The sequence below is a fragment of the Tilletiopsis washingtonensis genome (assembly GCF_003144115.1).
Source record: "Tilletiopsis washingtonensis strain MCA 4186 unplaced genomic scaffold FA09scaffold_4, whole genome shotgun sequence".
NCBI lineage: Eukaryota > Fungi > Basidiomycota > Exobasidiomycetes > Entylomatales > Tilletiopsis > Tilletiopsis washingtonensis.
In genome coordinates this window covers 51,604-67,654 of record NW_020312001.1, presented here as the reverse complement: position 1 = coordinate 67,654, position 16,051 = coordinate 51,604, and the positions used below count along the sequence as shown (strand labels likewise).

Here is a 16,051-nt window from a genome sequence, read left to right as displayed (position 1 = left end):
TGAGGAGGACCGAGAGCCTGCATCTCTGGGGTCCACTCGGCGCCGGCTCAGCCGCGCCGCGCCCCGATGCCGCCGCGGCCTCCGCGGCGCAGCGCCGCACATTTTGCTCGGCCGAGGCACGGCGGCGCGGCGCGGCGGCCGTGCTCCTGTCCGCCTCGGCTGGCCCTTCCTTCCTGCCGCTGACACTCCACCCTCGCATCCCTCGCGCATCATGGTGCGCTCCTATCTGCGCCACGAGCCGACGAGCGCGTTCGGCGTCATCTGCAGCGCCGCGTCGCGCTCGCTGCTGGCGCACGACGGCAAGACGGCCATCGTGCCGGCGCTGGAAGACGTGCTCGTCTGGGACGTCAAGCGCGGCGCCCAGCTCAGCATGTGGCACGACGTCGGGCACCGCGCCCGCGTCACTGCCATCGCGCGTGCGCCCGCGCCCGGCGACGACGACGACGGCGCCGACGATGCGTCGCGCCAGCAGACGTACGCCGTCGGCTACGAGGACGGCAGTGTGCGCATCTGGCGCTTCAACCCCTTCCAGCCGGACATGGACGCCGCGCCCGCACTCACCTTCAACGGCCACAAGTCGGCCGTGACCACGCTTGCGTTCGACGACGACGGGCTGCGCTTGGCTACCGGCAGCCAAGACACGGACATCATCGTTTGGGATGTGGTGGCGGAGACCGGCCTCTTCCGGTGAGTGGTCGTGTGAGACAGGCGCAGCGGCAGCCTCGCTCACAGTGCTTCCAGGCTGCGTGGTCACCGCAACGCAGTGACAGAGCTGAGCTTCCTGCCGACGCCGTCCGAGGCCGATGCAGCAGACGTGCCTTCGACCTCGGCCGGGCGTAGCTCAGGCTCCACGCACGGGCACCTCCTCTCCGTGTCGAAGGACGGCCTTCTCAAGCTCTGGGATCTTGGCCTGCAGCACTGCATCGAGACGCTCGTGCCCGGAAAGGGCGAGCTGCTCAGCCTTGCCTTGGCCCGTGGCGTCTCTCCGGACGTGGCGGGCGAGGAGCAGGCGATGAGCGGCACGCTCTTCCTTACCGGCAGCGCCGAGGGCGAAGTGCGGATCTGGCAGGTGTCCAACGAGGCTCTCGCCGCTGGACTCCAGGTCCAGGAGGACGTGCTCGATGCCGAAGACAAGCCGAAGCGCTTCATCTCCGCTCTCGGCACGCTGCCCATCGCAGCGGCGCGTCGCGTCACGCAGATGGCCTTCAGCCCGCTGCGCAGCGCCTCGAACGCCACGCGCTTTCTGGCAGTGTCCAGCACCGACCGCGGCGTGCAGGTCTTCCGCCTGCGGACTGCAGAGGACATGCGCAAGAAGATGGCACGGAGACTCAAACGCGCCAAGGAGAAGGGCGACAAGCGCGCCGGAGAGAATGGCGCTGCTGGCGAGGCACAGAGCCAGCAGGAGATGACGTGGGCGGATCGTCTGGAGTCCTACACCACCGTCCGTCCGACGGCAGGCAGAGTGCGCAGCTTCGCCTTTGCAGACGATGTCGCGCACAGCTCCACTGCCAGCAAAAGCGGTGCCACGCCGCTGCTCCTTGCGCTCTCGTCGAACGCCGTCGAGGTGCACAATCTGCCTGCGCCGCCGCGGAGCAAGGCCGAGAAGGCCTCTGCGCCAGAGGCGGCGCTGGCCTGTGGCATTGACCTGCCCGGCCATCGATCAGAGGTCCGCGCTCTTGCACTGTCCTCCGACGACACGTTGCTGGCGTCGGCAGACAGTGCTGGACTCCTCAAGGTCTGGAACGTCAAGACTGGCCGCTGCGTGCGCACTCTGCCTTGTGGCTACGCGCTCAGCGTGGCCTGGCTGCCCGATGATCGGCACGTGCTTGTCGGCTGCAAGGACGGCACTCTCCGCTCGTACGACGTCCCTGCCGGCGAGGTGCTGGAAACCATCGAAGCGCACGCTGGCCCGATCTGGAGCGTTGCGCTCAACCCTGACGGCCTGAGCTGTGTCACCGCCAGCGCTGACAAGGAGGTCAAGTTCTGGGAGTTTGAGAGCCGGGCACCAGAAGCCGAGGCGCAGCCGGCCGACGATGCCGCTCCCGCACCACCTGCACGGCCGCAGCTCGCGCTTGCGCATGTGCGCACGCTCAAGATGACCGACGACGTGCTCTTTGCACGATACAGCCCCGACGGACGGCTACTCGCGCTCTCGCTGTTGGACTGCACTGTCAAGGTGTTCTACGCCGACAGCCTCAAGTTCTTCCTCTCGCTGTACGGCCACAAGCTGCCCGTGCTGAGTCTCGACATCAGCTCGGACTCGAAGCTGTGCGTCACCGTCTCCGCGGACCGCAACGCTAAGCTCTGGGGCCTCGACTACGGTGACTGCCACCGCAGCCTATACGCCCACGAGGAGGCCGTGATGAGCTGCGCTTTCGAGCGCGGCTCGCAGGGAGGCGGCTTGCTCGGCGGCCGCGAAGGCGCTTCGCACCACTTCTGGACTGTCGGCCGCGACGGCAAGCTCAAGCACTGGGACGGCGATCGCTTCGAGCTCATCCAGACGCTCGAGGGCCACCATGGCGAGGTGTGGGCCGTCGCTGCGGGCCGCAAGGGCACGCTCGCCGTCACGGCCGGAGCAGACCGCTCCATCCGCGTGTGGGAGAAGACGGATGAGCCGCTGTTCCTGGAGGAGGAGCGTGAGAAGGAGCTCGAGCGGGCATTCGAGGGCGGTGCAGAGACCGGTCGGAACGACGAGGGCGCCATCGGCAGTCTGGCTGAGGGTGCCGAGCCGCAGGTGCAGCAGGACGATGCTGCTGCGGTCAGCAAGACGACAAAGGACACCCTCATCGCTGGCGAGCGCCTTATGGAGGCCCTCGACCTGGCCGATGCCGACCTGGCTGCGGTGGCAGCGTTCCAGCAGGCCGGTGCGCAGGGCGCTCCGCCGGCGCGCAGCCCGGTGCTGGTCGGTGCGTTTGGCCCCGACGAGGAGCCCGACGCGCACCGCTACGTGCTCAAGGTCACGGAGCGGATACCGGCGGCGCAGCTGGAAGACTCGCTGCTCGTGCTGCCGTTCGACAAAGTCGTCAGCCTCATGCGCCAGCTGGACCACTGGGCACGCAAGGTGCGTTGCACGCAGCGTGGTCAGTGTCGACGGCATTTACTGACACACCGCACAGGAATGGTCTACGCCGCTCGTGGCGCGCATTCTCTTCTTCCTGCTCCGCGTGCACCACGCTCAGATCGTGGCGAACCGTGTCATGCGCGTCACGCTCACTTCGCTGCGTGGGCACTTACGTGCTGCGCTGCGCCGCCAGAAGGTGAGTCGCCGTCCCGTCTCAGAGCTGATGTGGTGCACGGTCTGACGCCGCCGCATCAGACGACCATCGGCTTCAATCTGGCCGCGCTGCGCTACGTGCGCGCTCAGCACGTGGCTCAGAAGACGTCGGACCTGTACGAGAAGGAGGGCCTCGACATGGACGAGGATGCCGTGCGCGCACGCATCGAGGAGGGCCAGAAGCGCAAGCGCAAGCTCGCCGTCGCGTGAGAGTGTCTGGCTGAGGTCAAGTGCAATCCATGTCATGCGCGCCCTGCGCGTGCGCCTCGAGGCCCTCGGCCTGCAGAGCTGCAGCCTGCCAGAACGCATCGTCCCCGTCGTCGTCCTCAGCAGAGGCCAGCAGCGCGTCCGAGCAGGACCGCTCGTACAGAGCTGCCAGCGACTCGTCATCCTCCATCTCCGGCGGCTGCTCCTCTGCGCGCGCGGGGCTATGTCAGATCCTTGGCCCCAGGACAGACAATGCATGACTTACCCCCGGCTCTGGCCTCGCGCCGAACTTCCTCCTCTAGCCAGGCCACTTCGTCGGCGCCGAGCCAGCCGAGCTCCATGGCGCCGCTGCGCTCTTGCGTGTGCAGCATCCGCCGGTACTCTGCCGTCATGGCCCTGCGAATGAGCTGCGGATCGGGTCAGCTCGCGGAAGCGCTGCGCCTCGGCGCCCTGCTAGGGCTCACCTCATCATCCTCGCGCTGCCACGCCGGCATGTCGGCCACATCATCATCCATCTGCTCGTCCTCGCTCCCGCTGATCTCGTCGCTGCGGAACATGTCGCTGCCGCGCGATTTAGAGCCTGTCCGGGCGCGCGCCTGGGCCAGGGCCTGCTGGCGCTGGCGGCTCATCGCGTCCTGGCAGCGCTGGCGAAAGCGCTGGCGGAACAGCGTGGCGGAGGCCGAGTCGCTGTTCGTGGCAGCAGTGCGTGGAGACGTCTTGGCGAGGTGCGGCGGCTGCACTGCCGCGGTGCGTGCCCGGCGCAAGGCGCTCGCGGTGCCCGGCGACGCAGGATATGCGCTCGAACGCGACGGCGACATGAAGCCGGGCTGCGACGGCGAGGCCTGGCCATTTGCACCAGGAGACGAGGTCGGATGTGCTGACAGCTCGTGGCGGTGCCTCTGCGGCGTGCGCGAGCGCGACGAGAGCGGCGAGAGCGGTGCCTGGTAGGCGCTCGAGATGGACGGCCACGCCGAGCTGGACGCCTGCGGCGGCGAGGAGAGGGGCGAGGAGAGCATGCTGCGGGCGTGGCTGTCGCTGGCGTATGAGCCGTCTGTGGGTTCGCGCGTGGAGTGGTTCGACATGCGCCGGCGTGACGAGAAGGTGCAGTCGTAAGCCAAACAGCGAGGCCGCGGAGAACGCAAGGGAGGGAGCTCCACCCTGACCCGTGCGCGACGGTTGCGGACGCCGTGGGAACAGTGGGCACGCGTCGTTCCGTGTTAATTGACGCGTCGTGCCGTGTTGGCGGCGAGGCACGCTTCCTGCCTCCCGTCCACGCCTCTGCTCCTCCAGCGCCAGCACCAGCACCTCTCGCCTCGCCTGCTGCGACCAGTGCTCCGCCTCTCCGTCCACTTGTCCATCTGCGCCATGTTCCGCGTCGCGCCCGCCTCGGCTTCCGGAGCCACTGCCGGCGCCGGCAGCAGCACAGCGCCCACGGTGGCCTCGCACGCGACCAAGGGCCCGCGCCAGTACCCCTTCCGCCTCAACTTCTACCAGCGGCCGCCGACGCATGAGGTCACGATCGAGCAGTTTGAGCTGTGGGCCATTGACCGGCTTCGCGGTGAGCTGCAGCATCGCCCTGCGCCGTGCCGCGCCTCGCTCATGCGTGCCCTGCCGCACAGTGCTCGCCGAGGTGGAGTCGTCCCAGGCGCGCAACCGCTCGTGGCCAGAGATGCGCGAGGCCGTGCTGGCCATGGCGAAGAAGTATCTGCCTCTCAACTCTACCACGGCCGGCAGCGGCGGCGGCGTGGACCTGACGCAGGAGCGCATGAAGGACCACGTCTCGCACTTTGTCCTGCGCCTCGCCTTCTGCCGCAGGTGAGTGCTGCGCATGCCCTGGCCTTGCAGCGCACAGCTCATAGAGCTGCAGTGAGGACCTGCGGCGGCGCTTTCTGAAGGCCGAGTCGACGCTGTTCCGGCTGCGCTTCGATACGGACGATGCGGCGGAGCGCGAGGCGTTTCTCCAGACGCTCAACTTCGACTGGGTGCAAGTGAGCAGCGAGGAGAAGCAGGCGAACAAGGATGCTCTTCTGGCGACGACACCCTGGCTCAAGGCCACCTTCGACAACGAGAGCTTTTTCAAGGTACGCCGTCTGCGGCCGCTGAGGAAAGCGGCGCTGACTCGTGCACTGCCAGGTGCACTGGACCCGCGTGGCAGATCTCGTGGAGAAGCGCCGCGTCTTCCTGCAGGCCGGCACGGCGTGGGTGCCGATGCGCGAGCAGTCCTCGCTGGTCGTGACGGAGTTCCAGACCCGCCTGTCGCGAGACCTTGAGGTGGGTCACATACCAGGCGCTTGGCCGCGTCTAGGAGCGCTGACATCCTTCTCCCGCTAGCTGACCGCGCGAGCGCTGCCGCGCCTCGACGAGGATGACCGGCTGCTGCCCGTGCTCGCGCATCTCTCGCTCGGCTTCATCGCGGGCGTGTCATCGGACTACTCCGACAGCGCCATCAAGCTCGAAGATGGCGGCCACATCTCCGCCTCGCACGTCGATGCGCTGGTGCGCAAGCATGCGCCGCTGTGCATGCGCAACCTGCACGAGAGCCTGCGGCGCGACAAGCACCTCAAGCACTACGGCCGCCTGCAGTACAACCTCTTCCTCAAGGACATGGGCCTGCCGATCGAGGAGGCGCTGCTCTTCTGGCGCCGCTCCTTCGCCAACAAGACGGACGAGCAGTTCTCGAAGGAATACAAGTACAACATCAGGCACGGCTACGGCCTGGAGGGCAAGCGGGTCAACTACCCGGCAAAGAGCTGCGTGCGCATCATCACGCAGGATCAGCCCGGCCCGCAGGACAACCACGGCTGTCCGTTCCGGCACTTCTCTCCCGCGAACCTCTCTGCAGCGCTCGCTACGCACTATGGGCTCGCGCCTGCTGAGCAGTCTGAGATTCTCACAGCCGTCAAGGCGGAGCACTACCATGTGGGATGCACGCGGTTGTTCGAGCTCACGCACGCCAAGAAGGGCATTCGGAAAGGAGACGGCCTGGGCAACGGCGAGAGCGTCAACCACCCGAATCGCTACTTCGAGCGCAGCTGGGAGGTCTCGCGCGAGTCTGGCGACGTGCAGATGGAGGCGGATCCGGACGACTCGATGGCGCAGGAGGAAGAGCGCCGCAAGAAGCTGCAGCAGGGCGTCGCCTCGCAGGAGCCGAAGGACGAGGTGAGCTGGTCCGCGGGCCTGCAGTGGCGAAGCCTTGCTGACTCAGATGCCGCGGCAGTTCGACGACGAGACCATGGACGAACTGATGCGCGCCGCAGCGGACCAGGGCCAGACGCAGTGGGCGGGTGCAGCTGTCGGGACGGGGAGTGCGGCGCGGCCCATCCCGGGGCCTTTCGACGACGAGGACCGCAAGCCGGTGATCGGGTCCGCGGAGGCCGGCGACGTGGTCATGCAGGAGGCGCCATAGAGATGCCTGCCGGACCTCGCTCTGTACACTATTGTCAGGTTCGACTCGTCACGTCGGAACAGCGCATTGTATTAGCGGTCGACTGTCGTGCGCTGGGTATCTATGCTGGTGCATGGGGTATCATGGCGCAAGAGCGCGTCGTAGGATGCCACGTGAGGGCCAGTAGAGATCGGTGCTGGTCTAGTCTTGGCGCGAGGCGGTGCTGCGCTGGCTCTGGATGCTGGAGCTCGAGGCGGTCGCGCCAGCCGAGGCTTGGCTGCTGAGCAGCAGCTCGCCTCTGCGGCTTTCCGGCAGCTGCAGCAGCTCCTTGAGGAACGCCCGATCCGCCTCGCCTTGCTGCTGCAGATGCAGAGAGGATCGCCCAGGTGCGGTGCGCCGCGGGCCAGCGCCGCCTTGCGCCGGGGACGCCGAGCGTACGGAAGCGCTGCCTCGACGCGCTGCTGCTGCGGAGGCAGATTGCTGCGGGGTGCTCGCACGCGACGGCGGCCGCGAGAGTGGCACGGGAGCGAAAGGTGAACGCGGCCGTGAGGGCCCGAAGTGGGGCCTGCGGATGGTCAGCACGCAGCTCGACGGCGCGAGCCTCACTGACGACTCACGAGTCAAGGCCAGCAACGCCGCGCGAGGGCGACCGCAGAAGCTCCGCCTCGTCACGGAGCGACTGTGCGTCGTGAGCAGCCACCCCGGGCGGGGGCGCCTGCAGGATGGACGCAGCGACGCGACTCAGGTCGGACCAGAACTCCAGCCGCGGGACTCCCGTCTCGCGCTGGTCGACACGCGGTACTCCGTGGGAGAGATGCGCGCCTGTCGGTGTCTTGCCGCTTGTCGCTGGGTCCAGAGACGACGGCGCGTTGGGCTGGACGTGCTGGCCATCCATGCCCACTGGCAGTGACCAGCTCGTGCGCCTGAAGCGATGCTCCGGATGCGAGCTCGCGTGCAAGGTGAGCAGCAGGCGGATCAGCGACGCACGCGAGCCCTGGAATTCGAACAGGAGCAGAATCGCGTCGAGCTGTGGGTGGTGCGGCTGTCAGATGAGAAGGCTGCCGCGCTCGCGCAAGACTTACCCGGCGCTCGAGCACATCCCAGACGTCCAGCGGATCCGGGAGCGAGGCGCCCTTGTTCCAGCGTGCTCTTGCCTCGCTTGCCAGCTGTTCTCTGCTCTTGATCGCGCCTTCTTCCTTGACTGACGGACTCAGAGCGAGGCCGAGATCCGCAAGGTCTTCGGCGCGCGCGCCAGCGGCGTCTGGGGCCTCGGCACCGAGCCACGTGCGCCAAAGGTGCAGGCGCTGCCGGTCAATCTTGCAGGCGCGGAGCACGCGCAGGACGCGGCGGAAGTTGATCTCGACGAGGGCATCGCGGGTCAGCTCGTGCGTCGCCGAGCGCGAGGGTGGCGCAGGTGGATCGTAGGCAGACAGGTCGGCCGGGCGCGGCGGAGGCGAGAAGCCAGCAGCGGCCATCTCGGGCGCGGGCGCCTCGGCTGTGGGAGGCGCCGCGAAGCTGGAGGGCATTCTGCGCGTGGCAGCACGCGCCTGGGCGCGCTCTTCCCTCTCCTTCATGCGCTGGGCGTGCTTGCGATCGCGCGCCCGAAGCGCCGCTGTCGCGAACGCTAGATCGTCGTCCTCGAGCCGCTTCTTAACGAACTTCCAGGACAGGAACGGATTTCTGGCATCGATCTCGTCGCGCCAGAGCCGCGCGCGATCGCCAAGCAAGGGCGAGGCGCCCGTCGAGTTGGAGTGAGCATGATGCGGCCGCGCTGGCTTGGTCGTCTGCATGATGGATGGCAAGAGGCTCTTCAGCTCGCGCACAGTGCCCGTGAACTCTCGCGCATGCCGCTGCCGGCGCTCTTGCGCCTTGCTGCGACGCGCACGCAGGGGGTCATCGGAGTGGTTCGCCAGATTGCCCGGCGTGCGGCGCGGGAAGAAGTCTGAGGCTGTCTGTCCGATCTCGTGGCCCTCGGAGTCCACCTCGTCCTCCTCGAGGTCGGAGAGGTCCTCCGAGTCGTCCTCGGACGTGCTGCTCTGCATGTCGTCTGAGAGCAGCTTGGCGTGCTGCGGCTGAGCGCCACCTGCGCGATTCGCGAACGCCTTTGTCCAGTCGCCCGATGCCAAGGAGCCAGGCGTGCCGACCCTCGGGGTGTTAGCAGTGCTCGGAACCGCGAGTGCCTTGCGTCGCCGCAGGCGAATCCACCGCCGGCGCCGCACGAACGTGCCGGGATCGCCCTGGCCGCTCCACTTGGCGCTGCGCGATTTGGCGGAGCGCTTCAGCGCCTCGATGCCGTGGTCTTCACGCTCCTCCTCCTTCGCGTTTCGCTTCTTGTTCTCGTCTGCGATGCGGCGGTTCATCTCCAGCGCGCCTTGCGCATTGGCGCGAGGCAGGGGCGTATTCCTGCGCAAATGAGGAAACATACGCAGTCGGCCGAAGTTCCGCGCATACTCCCAGCCCGCCTCGTCGACATCGCCCGACATGTCGATGAGCCATTCAGGATGGACCCACTCCCACGACGGGTCCGGCAGCTGCGCGTTGACGATATTGTAGGCAGAGTTGCCATTTCGCGCGTTCGTCCACGGGCTCGGGTCCCACTGGAATAGCGTGCGCGCGCTGAACTTTGGGATCGCGAAGACGAGCAGGCTGCAAGGCGGAGTGTCAGCCGACTAGAGAGGCGCATTTCACGCGCAGTGGCTCACCCGCGCTGGTTCTCGTACAAGACATCGTACTCGTAGCGCTCGCCCATCTGTTCCGGCACTTCCTGGGCGGCAAGCTTGCCCAGCACGCGGTCCAGCTCCTGCTCCACGTCCTCTTCAGGCGGAGAGTCGTCTGCGTCCTCTTCCTGCACGTCGTGGCGGCCGCCCTTGTGTCCACGCCGGAGGCTGAGGAAGCGCTTGGCACTGCGGCTGCCAAAGCGCGAGCGAGACGACTTGATGCTCTGCATGTCCGCCGTCGCCAGTGACAGCTTCGAGGTGTCCCAGCGCCGCGGCAGCTGGCGCGAGAGGTCGGCGACACCCCACGGCTCGGCGCCGCCCCCGCGCTCTGAGATTGTTGGAGACAGAACGCGCGAGGCCGCGTCGTCGCCGCCTTCCGAGAGCGAGCTGCGGCGAGACGAGGCGACCGAGTCCTGACCAGCAGCCGGACCGGTCGAGAGGGCGAGAGGCGTGCCGCTTCGCGAGATCGAGGCACCCAGCGCAGTTGCGCTGCCACCATGGTGGAACGTGCTCGACAGCGGGCCGGGCGAATGTTGTCGCTCAGCCATGCCGGCTGCAAATCTTGCAGCTGGGCTTTGTCCGCCCAGCGGCGGCGAGAGCGCGCGAAGCGGAGCCGGCGAGTACTTCTCCATCGCTCGCCGATTGCGGCTCTCCTTGGAGGCGTATGTGACGCCCTTCGCCACGCGCTCTGAGATCGATTCGCCACGCGCCAGCACTGCGAGCTTGCGCGGCCCGTCACTCATCGAGCCGGCGCGGGCTGCCCGGCGCTGCTCGCGTAACAGCTTGCGGGCCTCCTTCTTGTTCAAAGCGCCGTGGTCGAGATTGAGCGCCACCGCGCGCTCGACGTCTGAGTCACTCAGCTCTCCCTGTTCGGACTCGTATCCAGTATCGAGGGCGCCAGTGCCAGGCGCCTCTGAATCTGAGCTTGATGCCTCCGAGACCACGCCGTCTGAGTCGCCGAGTGGCTCTTCGTGGTAGGTGCCTCCAAGGAAGGAGTTTGCACTCGACGAGCCCGGCGAGCTGCCCTCGTCTTGCGCCTGCGGTGGCGCACGCAGGGCGAGAGGATCTGGTGCGAGCGTCATCGAGGGCGTCGTGCTGGGCCGGCGTTCAGCGGGCGACACGATGACCGAAGGGCGTCGCAGCGCGCCGTTCTGCCCTCGCGCTAGTGAGCTGGACCCTGGACTTTGCGGGGCCGGAGAGGGGCGCGCGGCGTCGAAGTTCGACGTTCGAGGGCTAGCCGAAGGCTGTTCTGTGACGTCGCTCAGCCCCGACCTGCTGTGCATGGTGCTCAGATGCTGTCTATGTCCACTCTCCTCGGCCACGGCGCCGAGCTCGCTCTGCTTTAAGCTGTGGCTGCGCTGAAGCTCGAAGCCCAGATCGTGCACTTCTCCGCGCACCGCCTGAGGCTGGACGAGCACAGGCCCATTGCTGCGCGTTGCGGGTGCACTATTTGGCACAGGCGAGTTTGCGTCCGCGAGCTTCCCTGACGCCGCGGCAAGGCTTGTCAGGCCGCCGCTCGTGGGCACGGGCGCATTGCTGACGCCCTGGCTGGCGCGCCGGCGACCACCAAAGCGGAAGCCGCCGGCGCCGAACTCGCACGCGCCTTCGTCCTCTCCGGTGGGACTCGCATCGTGCGCCTTGGAGTCGGCGCCGTGTCCGCGGCCGATGAGTGTGCGGGCGCGGTGCTGTGCGCCGCGCACTGCTGCGATCGGGTAGCCGGGCAGCGACGAGATGGCCAGCTTGACTTCGCCGAAGGCATTAGTCGCAGCCTCGGCAGGCTCTTCAGTTTCAGACTGCGCTGGTGAGTCTGCGGCAGCGACAATCAGCAGCGGCAGGCTTGTCAGGGGCGTGCAGACCATGTCACTCACCCTCCTTGCCACGCTTGCCCCAGGGAGCGGCGAGGCTGTCGATGCCCGTGCCGCGGCGCCACTTGCGCCGCGTCTGGCGCTCGCGCTGCATGCGCTCGAGCTTTGCCAGTGCCGGTTCGGCGTCGGCATCGGCGCCGCGCGCCGGCAGCACGGAGAGGTGCGAGCGGCTCGTCGAGGCGGCCGACTGTGGCGGCTCGCGACCGCTGGCGAGCGACGACGAGGCGAAGGAGGTGCGCGGCGGGGCCGACTGCCGCGACGAGGAGGACGTCGAGGCGCGCGGCTGCGCCTGCGAGCCGGGCGACGGCGGCGCAAGGGCGTGCGAAGACGTGGAGCCGAGACGTGCTGTAGAGGCTGCGCCTGCCTGGCGAGCGGCGAGCGAGCTGGTGCGGGTGCGCGGGCGCATGCCGGCCGCCGACGACGCTGCGCCGTCGCTGCTGGCGGCACTGCGGTGCGGCGCCAGGGCGTGCCCGAGCGGCGAGTGCGGCAGCGGCGGCGTCGGCGGGGCGCTGGACGGCGAGCGAGTGCTGGCTGCCCTGGCCGCTGCCGCTCCTGGTGCTGGCCCCGGCGCGGCCGAGCTGGCGCCTGCTGCAGGCGTCGCGGCCGCTGAGCCGGCCATGGCGTCGAGCGGGCAGCAGCGCGGATGGGCGGGCAGCGGGTGCAGGCAGCCGCGGCGACGGTGCAGCGCGCGGGATGGCGAGGCGGTGGTGGTGGTGGTGGTGCTGCGGCAGCCTCCCTCGCCGGAGCTGTGGGCCAAGCCGAGGGAGGAGCTGTGGCTGCTGCTGGCTGCTAGCCTGCCCTGCGCTTGCGGCTTGCCTGATGACGTGCATCACGCCGCACCGGCACCCGCACCGCGCACCGCGCCGTGCGGCACGCCGCCCCTCGCCGCATCGGCGCGCTTGCGGCGCCACAGCGCTCCTCGGCGCAAAGCGAAAGCCGCGACTGCGAGCGGCGCCCCATCGCTGCCCCTGTCCCCGCTCGCCGCAGGCCCTCGTCTCGCCCTCTCTCAGTCATGCCAGTGGCAGCCCTGAACACGAGGCCTGCTGAACCTTGGAGACTCGGCTTTCAAGTGCATCAGCATGCAGACATGCGCGGCACACAAGCAACCTCGCCCTCGAGCGGTTGCTACCGTCCGTGTCCTGCCGTTGGAGAGGCAAACGTGGCCAGCCGAGGGCCGCCCTGCTGAGTCGCGCTTACTCCCTCTTTCCACCTCAGCTCGAGTTGTGCGTGTTTCCTGGGTGATGCTCTTGACTACATCACGAAGTAGAGAGAATTCTGCGTCCAATAGAGAGCGCATCAGACGCCGCGCGGCGTCGAGAGAGCGGCCCGAGCTCCTGGCTCAGCAGAGCCCCTCAGCGAGCAGAGCAGAGAGCGCGCCGCGCGCGCCTAGATGTGCTGCGTGCGCTGCTGCCCAACCGTCTGGCAATGCCGCCTCGTCTTTGCCTGGGTGCACACGGCGCCCACGCAGCTTCTGTCTCATCACTGCCGGCTGATTGCACATGCTCTTCTCTCAATCAGAATGCATGCTGCGCGATGCTCCTCATCATCCTGCGCCGGGCTGGCCAGTCAGGGTGCTGTTCCTTAGCGCGCCGCGGGAATCTCGTGCTGCACGGCGTCGATCCCTCGGAGGCCGGCCGCGGCATGGTTACTCCGCTGTCGCCGCGCTGCTCGACCCGCGCCGCCAGATGCCGGGCATTGTGGGCCTCAGCCACGCCGCAGGGAGCTTCAGACTCGGCTGTGCCTCATCGCTCAAGGCCAGCAACATGCACCGGCAGCCGACTACGTGCCAGCACCCGCTCAGAGGGCCTGGCGCGGCGTCATGCCTCTGCGGGACAGGCACACGGGCTCGTCACGTGCGCGGCCGTGGCGTGGACGACGCTAGCGTGGTGCTCCCACGGGGATCGCGCACGCAGCGGGCGGTGCACGGCTCTGGAGTGGACTCGACTCTTGACCGCACTCTGCCATCACCCGTCGCACAGCATGGACGTCAACGATCTGCACACCTCCGCCGACGCCGCGGGAGCTGCGGCGCCCGCGCAGCAGTCCACGACGGCATCTGCTGCCACGCCAGCGCAGCCGGCACCGACGCTCGAGGCCGAGGTCTCGGCGCTCGTCGGCTCGCTCGGCTCGTGGTGGAGCGGCGTCAGCAAGAAGGTGCGTAGCTGGCGCGCTGGCCGCGCACACGTCTACGGCAGCTGACCGCGCCCGCTTCCGCAGTCGGCAGAGCAGCTGGCCTCTGCGCGCGAGCAGATCAACGCGCAGGGCGGCATCATCGCACTCGCCCGCTCCGAGGCCGCCAAGTTCGAGGCGCAGCTCACGGCTGCGCAGGCGTCGGCGCGCAAGGCCGCCCAGACGCCGCTCGACTCGGCCGGCGAGAAGAGCAGCAAGGGCAAGGGAAAGGCGAAGGATGATGAGGACTGGCTCGGCGATTCGCGCCGCGAGAAGGAGGGCGAGTACAGCGAGGAGGGCGAGGCGCTGCCGCTCTCGCCCGAGGAGCGCGGCCTGCTGCGGCAGCAGAGCGACCTGCACGACAAGGCGTCGCAGTCCGAGCTCGATGACATTGCCAACGCTGGGCGGGCCGCACTCGGCTCTGCGCAGGCCTGGTTCTCCTCGCTGGCCGAGGACAAGCGGCTCAAAGAGCTGCAGACCTCTGTCTCGTCCACCATTGCATCCTTCTCCTCCAACACATCGGCGCCGCAAGCGGATGGCGAGCAGACCGGCCAGCGGCAATTGCTGCCGTCGCTCGTGTCGAGCATTCAGGCCTCGCTGCCGCACCTCGACCTCAAGCAGAGCGAGGCGCTAGCAAAGCGCTACTGGGACCAGTCGCAGCTGCTGGCGAAGGATGTCGGCGTGGAGGTGAAGGCGATGATGGGCGACCTTGTCAAGGTCGTGCCGCCGGAGGAGGCTGAAGGCAAGCAGGCGGGTGAGTGCAACAGGCTTCGCTCAGACATGCGCGGCTGCTGACGCCGCCGGTCAGCTGTCGTCTCGGCTTCGAGAAGTAGCGGAGACGAGGGTGTCGCAGCGAAGCCGGCTGCCGCGTCAGTGCCCATGTCGGCTGCGGCTTCGGCCACCGAGGCGTCTGATGCCGGCTCTGAGGCCTTCGAGTGGGACACGGACGCCGAGCACGCCTCGCGCCTGGACCGTGCCGCTGCGCCGCCCGTCGTGTCCGATGCGCCGCAGCGCGCCGCGCTCCCATCTGCAGCTGCTGGCAGCGCGGACAAGATGGGCACAGCCGCGCGCAAGGACGACGACGCAGACAGCGGCGATTCGGACTGGGAGTGAGCAGCGTCCATCACACCGCCTCGCGGCGCTCGGCCGGGTCTGTATGCTAGTCTGAGTGCTGCAATGGAGTGGTGTTGTACAGATGCGGGCAGGGCAGGGCATGGATATAGCGAGGCAGTGACAGCGACTGGTGGAGCAGCAGAGAGTTGTGGTCGAGCAGAGCCTACTGGGTCGTCGTCTGCCACCGGCAGGCGTAAGCAGGAGCGCGGGGGAGGCACTGCACGGCGACGGCACTCACCTTCTCCGCACCCATGAGCTTCATCGTCGCCTCGAACGCCAGCAGCGCCAGGGCATTCGTTGGGAAGGCGCGCAGCAGGCATGGCGTGAAGCCCGTGTAGTAGGTCCGGATGCGCCGTGCGAGGCTCGCGTCCTTGCCGTGATGGTCCCAGACACTGAGGAAGGCCGACTTCATCGTCGGGTACTTGGGGCTGTGCAGCGAGTCGGCCATCATGCGGTTCTTCACGACGTCGAACGGGAACGCCGTGAGCCAGAAGGCCTCTGCCGCCAGGCCGCCGGAGAGGAACGTGGCTGCGCCGGACGAGAGCTCCCAGCTCGTGCCCCGCAGCGACGCAAAGTACGACTGGAGTGCGTCGTAGCTGCACAGCAACGTCAGCATGCGGAGAGCAGCGAGGGCAGGCGCCATGCTCACGAGGAGAACATGACTGCAAAGTTTGCGCGGAAGAGGAGCGTGGCCGGCAGCACCCGCCAGAGCGCCCGGACGCCGTCCTTGGCGACGATTTGTCTGGCGCAGTCGCGCGGCCCGCTGAACTCGACAGTCGCAGACTTGTCAGACGAGCTCGAGCCGAGGAGGCTCACGCGGCTGGCTTGCTGCATCTGCAGCTTGGCCTTGATGAGCTCGACCGGAGCGGTGATGATCGAATTGGTGGAGCCCGCGCTGAGAGCGCACATGTTTAGCCCGGGTGCGCTCTCGTCGTCGTCGCCTGTCAGCAACACTCACCCAAGGCCGGCGAGCGCATGACCCCACGTAGGCAGGCGCTTCCCGGTCCCCTCGCCCGTCTCCGTCGCGCGCGAGAGGGCGATGCGGTACTGATGCAGGCTGCCCATCAACTGCTCCAGAGTCAGCCCGCGGCGCAGCCGCGAAAGAGAGCTTCCCACTCACAAGAGCATCGCTGGCACTCCAGCTCAGCAGCGGCAGCGCGGCGCCCTTGTAGAGGCCAAAGAGGCCCTCATTGCGAAGCACGCGCAGCAGGCAGTCGAGCGGACCGCGGAACGTGCCGTATGGCGAGCACTGCATCCGCACCTTGATCTGAGGTAGATGAGTGTCAGCAGAGGCGACAGCACAGCGGGAAGCTTCCAGCAG

At 68.1% G+C, this 16,051-nt stretch overlaps 7 protein-coding genes across 7 annotated transcripts; 3 read left to right on the top strand and 4 right to left on the bottom strand.

The window, feature by feature from the left end:
- Positions 1–183: 183 nt before the first annotated feature.
- FA09DRAFT_328073 (WD40 repeat-like protein) lies at positions 184–3,689 on the top strand. Its single transcript, XM_025741631.1, has 4 exons — positions 184–687; positions 742–3,061; positions 3,117–3,257; positions 3,317–3,689. The coding sequence occupies exons 1-4, from the start codon at positions 212–214 to the stop codon at positions 3,482–3,484; spliced, it is 3,105 nt and encodes a 1,034-aa protein (XP_025600205.1). The 5' UTR covers positions 184–211; the 3' UTR covers positions 3,485–3,689.
- Positions 3,517–4,589, bottom strand: FA09DRAFT_358709 (hypothetical protein; the record flags this gene model as incomplete). The annotated part of the gene is made up of 4 exons (XM_025745000.1): positions 3,946–4,589; positions 3,747–3,888; positions 3,643–3,688; positions 3,517–3,562 (listed from the first exon to the last, which is right to left on the bottom strand). Exons 1-4 carry the CDS (start codon positions 4,561–4,563, stop codon positions 3,517–3,519), a joined length of 852 nt encoding a protein of 283 aa, XP_025600204.1. The 5' UTR covers positions 4,564–4,589.
- Positions 4,590–4,746: 157 nt separating this feature from the next.
- Positions 4,747–6,973, top strand: FA09DRAFT_342499 (DNA primase, large subunit). Its single transcript, XM_025744549.1, has 6 exons — positions 4,747–5,039; positions 5,101–5,296; positions 5,349–5,562; positions 5,615–5,752; positions 5,813–6,640; positions 6,699–6,973. The coding sequence occupies exons 1-6, from the start codon at positions 4,847–4,849 to the stop codon at positions 6,885–6,887; spliced, it is 1,758 nt and encodes a 585-aa protein (XP_025600203.1). The 5' UTR covers positions 4,747–4,846; the 3' UTR covers positions 6,888–6,973.
- Positions 6,856–9,456, bottom strand: FA09DRAFT_198811 (hypothetical protein). Its single transcript, XM_025739423.1, has 3 exons — positions 7,949–9,456; positions 7,484–7,893; positions 6,856–7,431 (listed from the first exon to the last, which is right to left on the bottom strand). Exons 1-3 carry the CDS (start codon positions 9,347–9,349, stop codon positions 7,068–7,070), a joined length of 2,175 nt encoding a protein of 724 aa, XP_025600202.1. The 5' UTR covers positions 9,350–9,456; the 3' UTR covers positions 6,856–7,067.
- Positions 9,457–12,185, bottom strand: FA09DRAFT_198810 (hypothetical protein). Its single transcript, XM_025739422.1, has 2 exons — positions 11,452–12,185; positions 9,457–11,390 (listed from the first exon to the last, which is right to left on the bottom strand). Exons 1-2 carry the CDS (start codon positions 12,065–12,067, stop codon positions 9,565–9,567), a joined length of 2,442 nt encoding a protein of 813 aa, XP_025600201.1. The 5' UTR covers positions 12,068–12,185; the 3' UTR covers positions 9,457–9,564.
- A 1,221-nt stretch (positions 12,186–13,406) lies between these two features.
- Positions 13,407–14,804, top strand: FA09DRAFT_328070 (hypothetical protein). The gene is made up of 2 exons (XM_025741630.1): positions 13,407–13,602; positions 13,666–14,804. Exons 1-2 carry the CDS (start codon positions 13,429–13,431, stop codon positions 14,410–14,412), a joined length of 921 nt encoding a protein of 306 aa, XP_025600200.1. The 5' UTR covers positions 13,407–13,428; the 3' UTR covers positions 14,413–14,804.
- An 89-nt stretch (positions 14,805–14,893) lies between these two features.
- On the bottom strand, positions 14,894–15,985 carry FA09DRAFT_333456 (mitochondrial carrier; the record flags this gene model as incomplete). The annotated part of the gene is made up of 5 exons (XM_025743693.1): positions 14,894–14,908; positions 14,969–15,326; positions 15,380–15,625; positions 15,689–15,798; positions 15,851–15,985. 5 exons carry the CDS (start codon positions 15,983–15,985, stop codon positions 14,894–14,896), a joined length of 864 nt encoding a protein of 287 aa, XP_025600199.1.
- Positions 15,986–16,051: the final 66 nt, after the last annotated feature.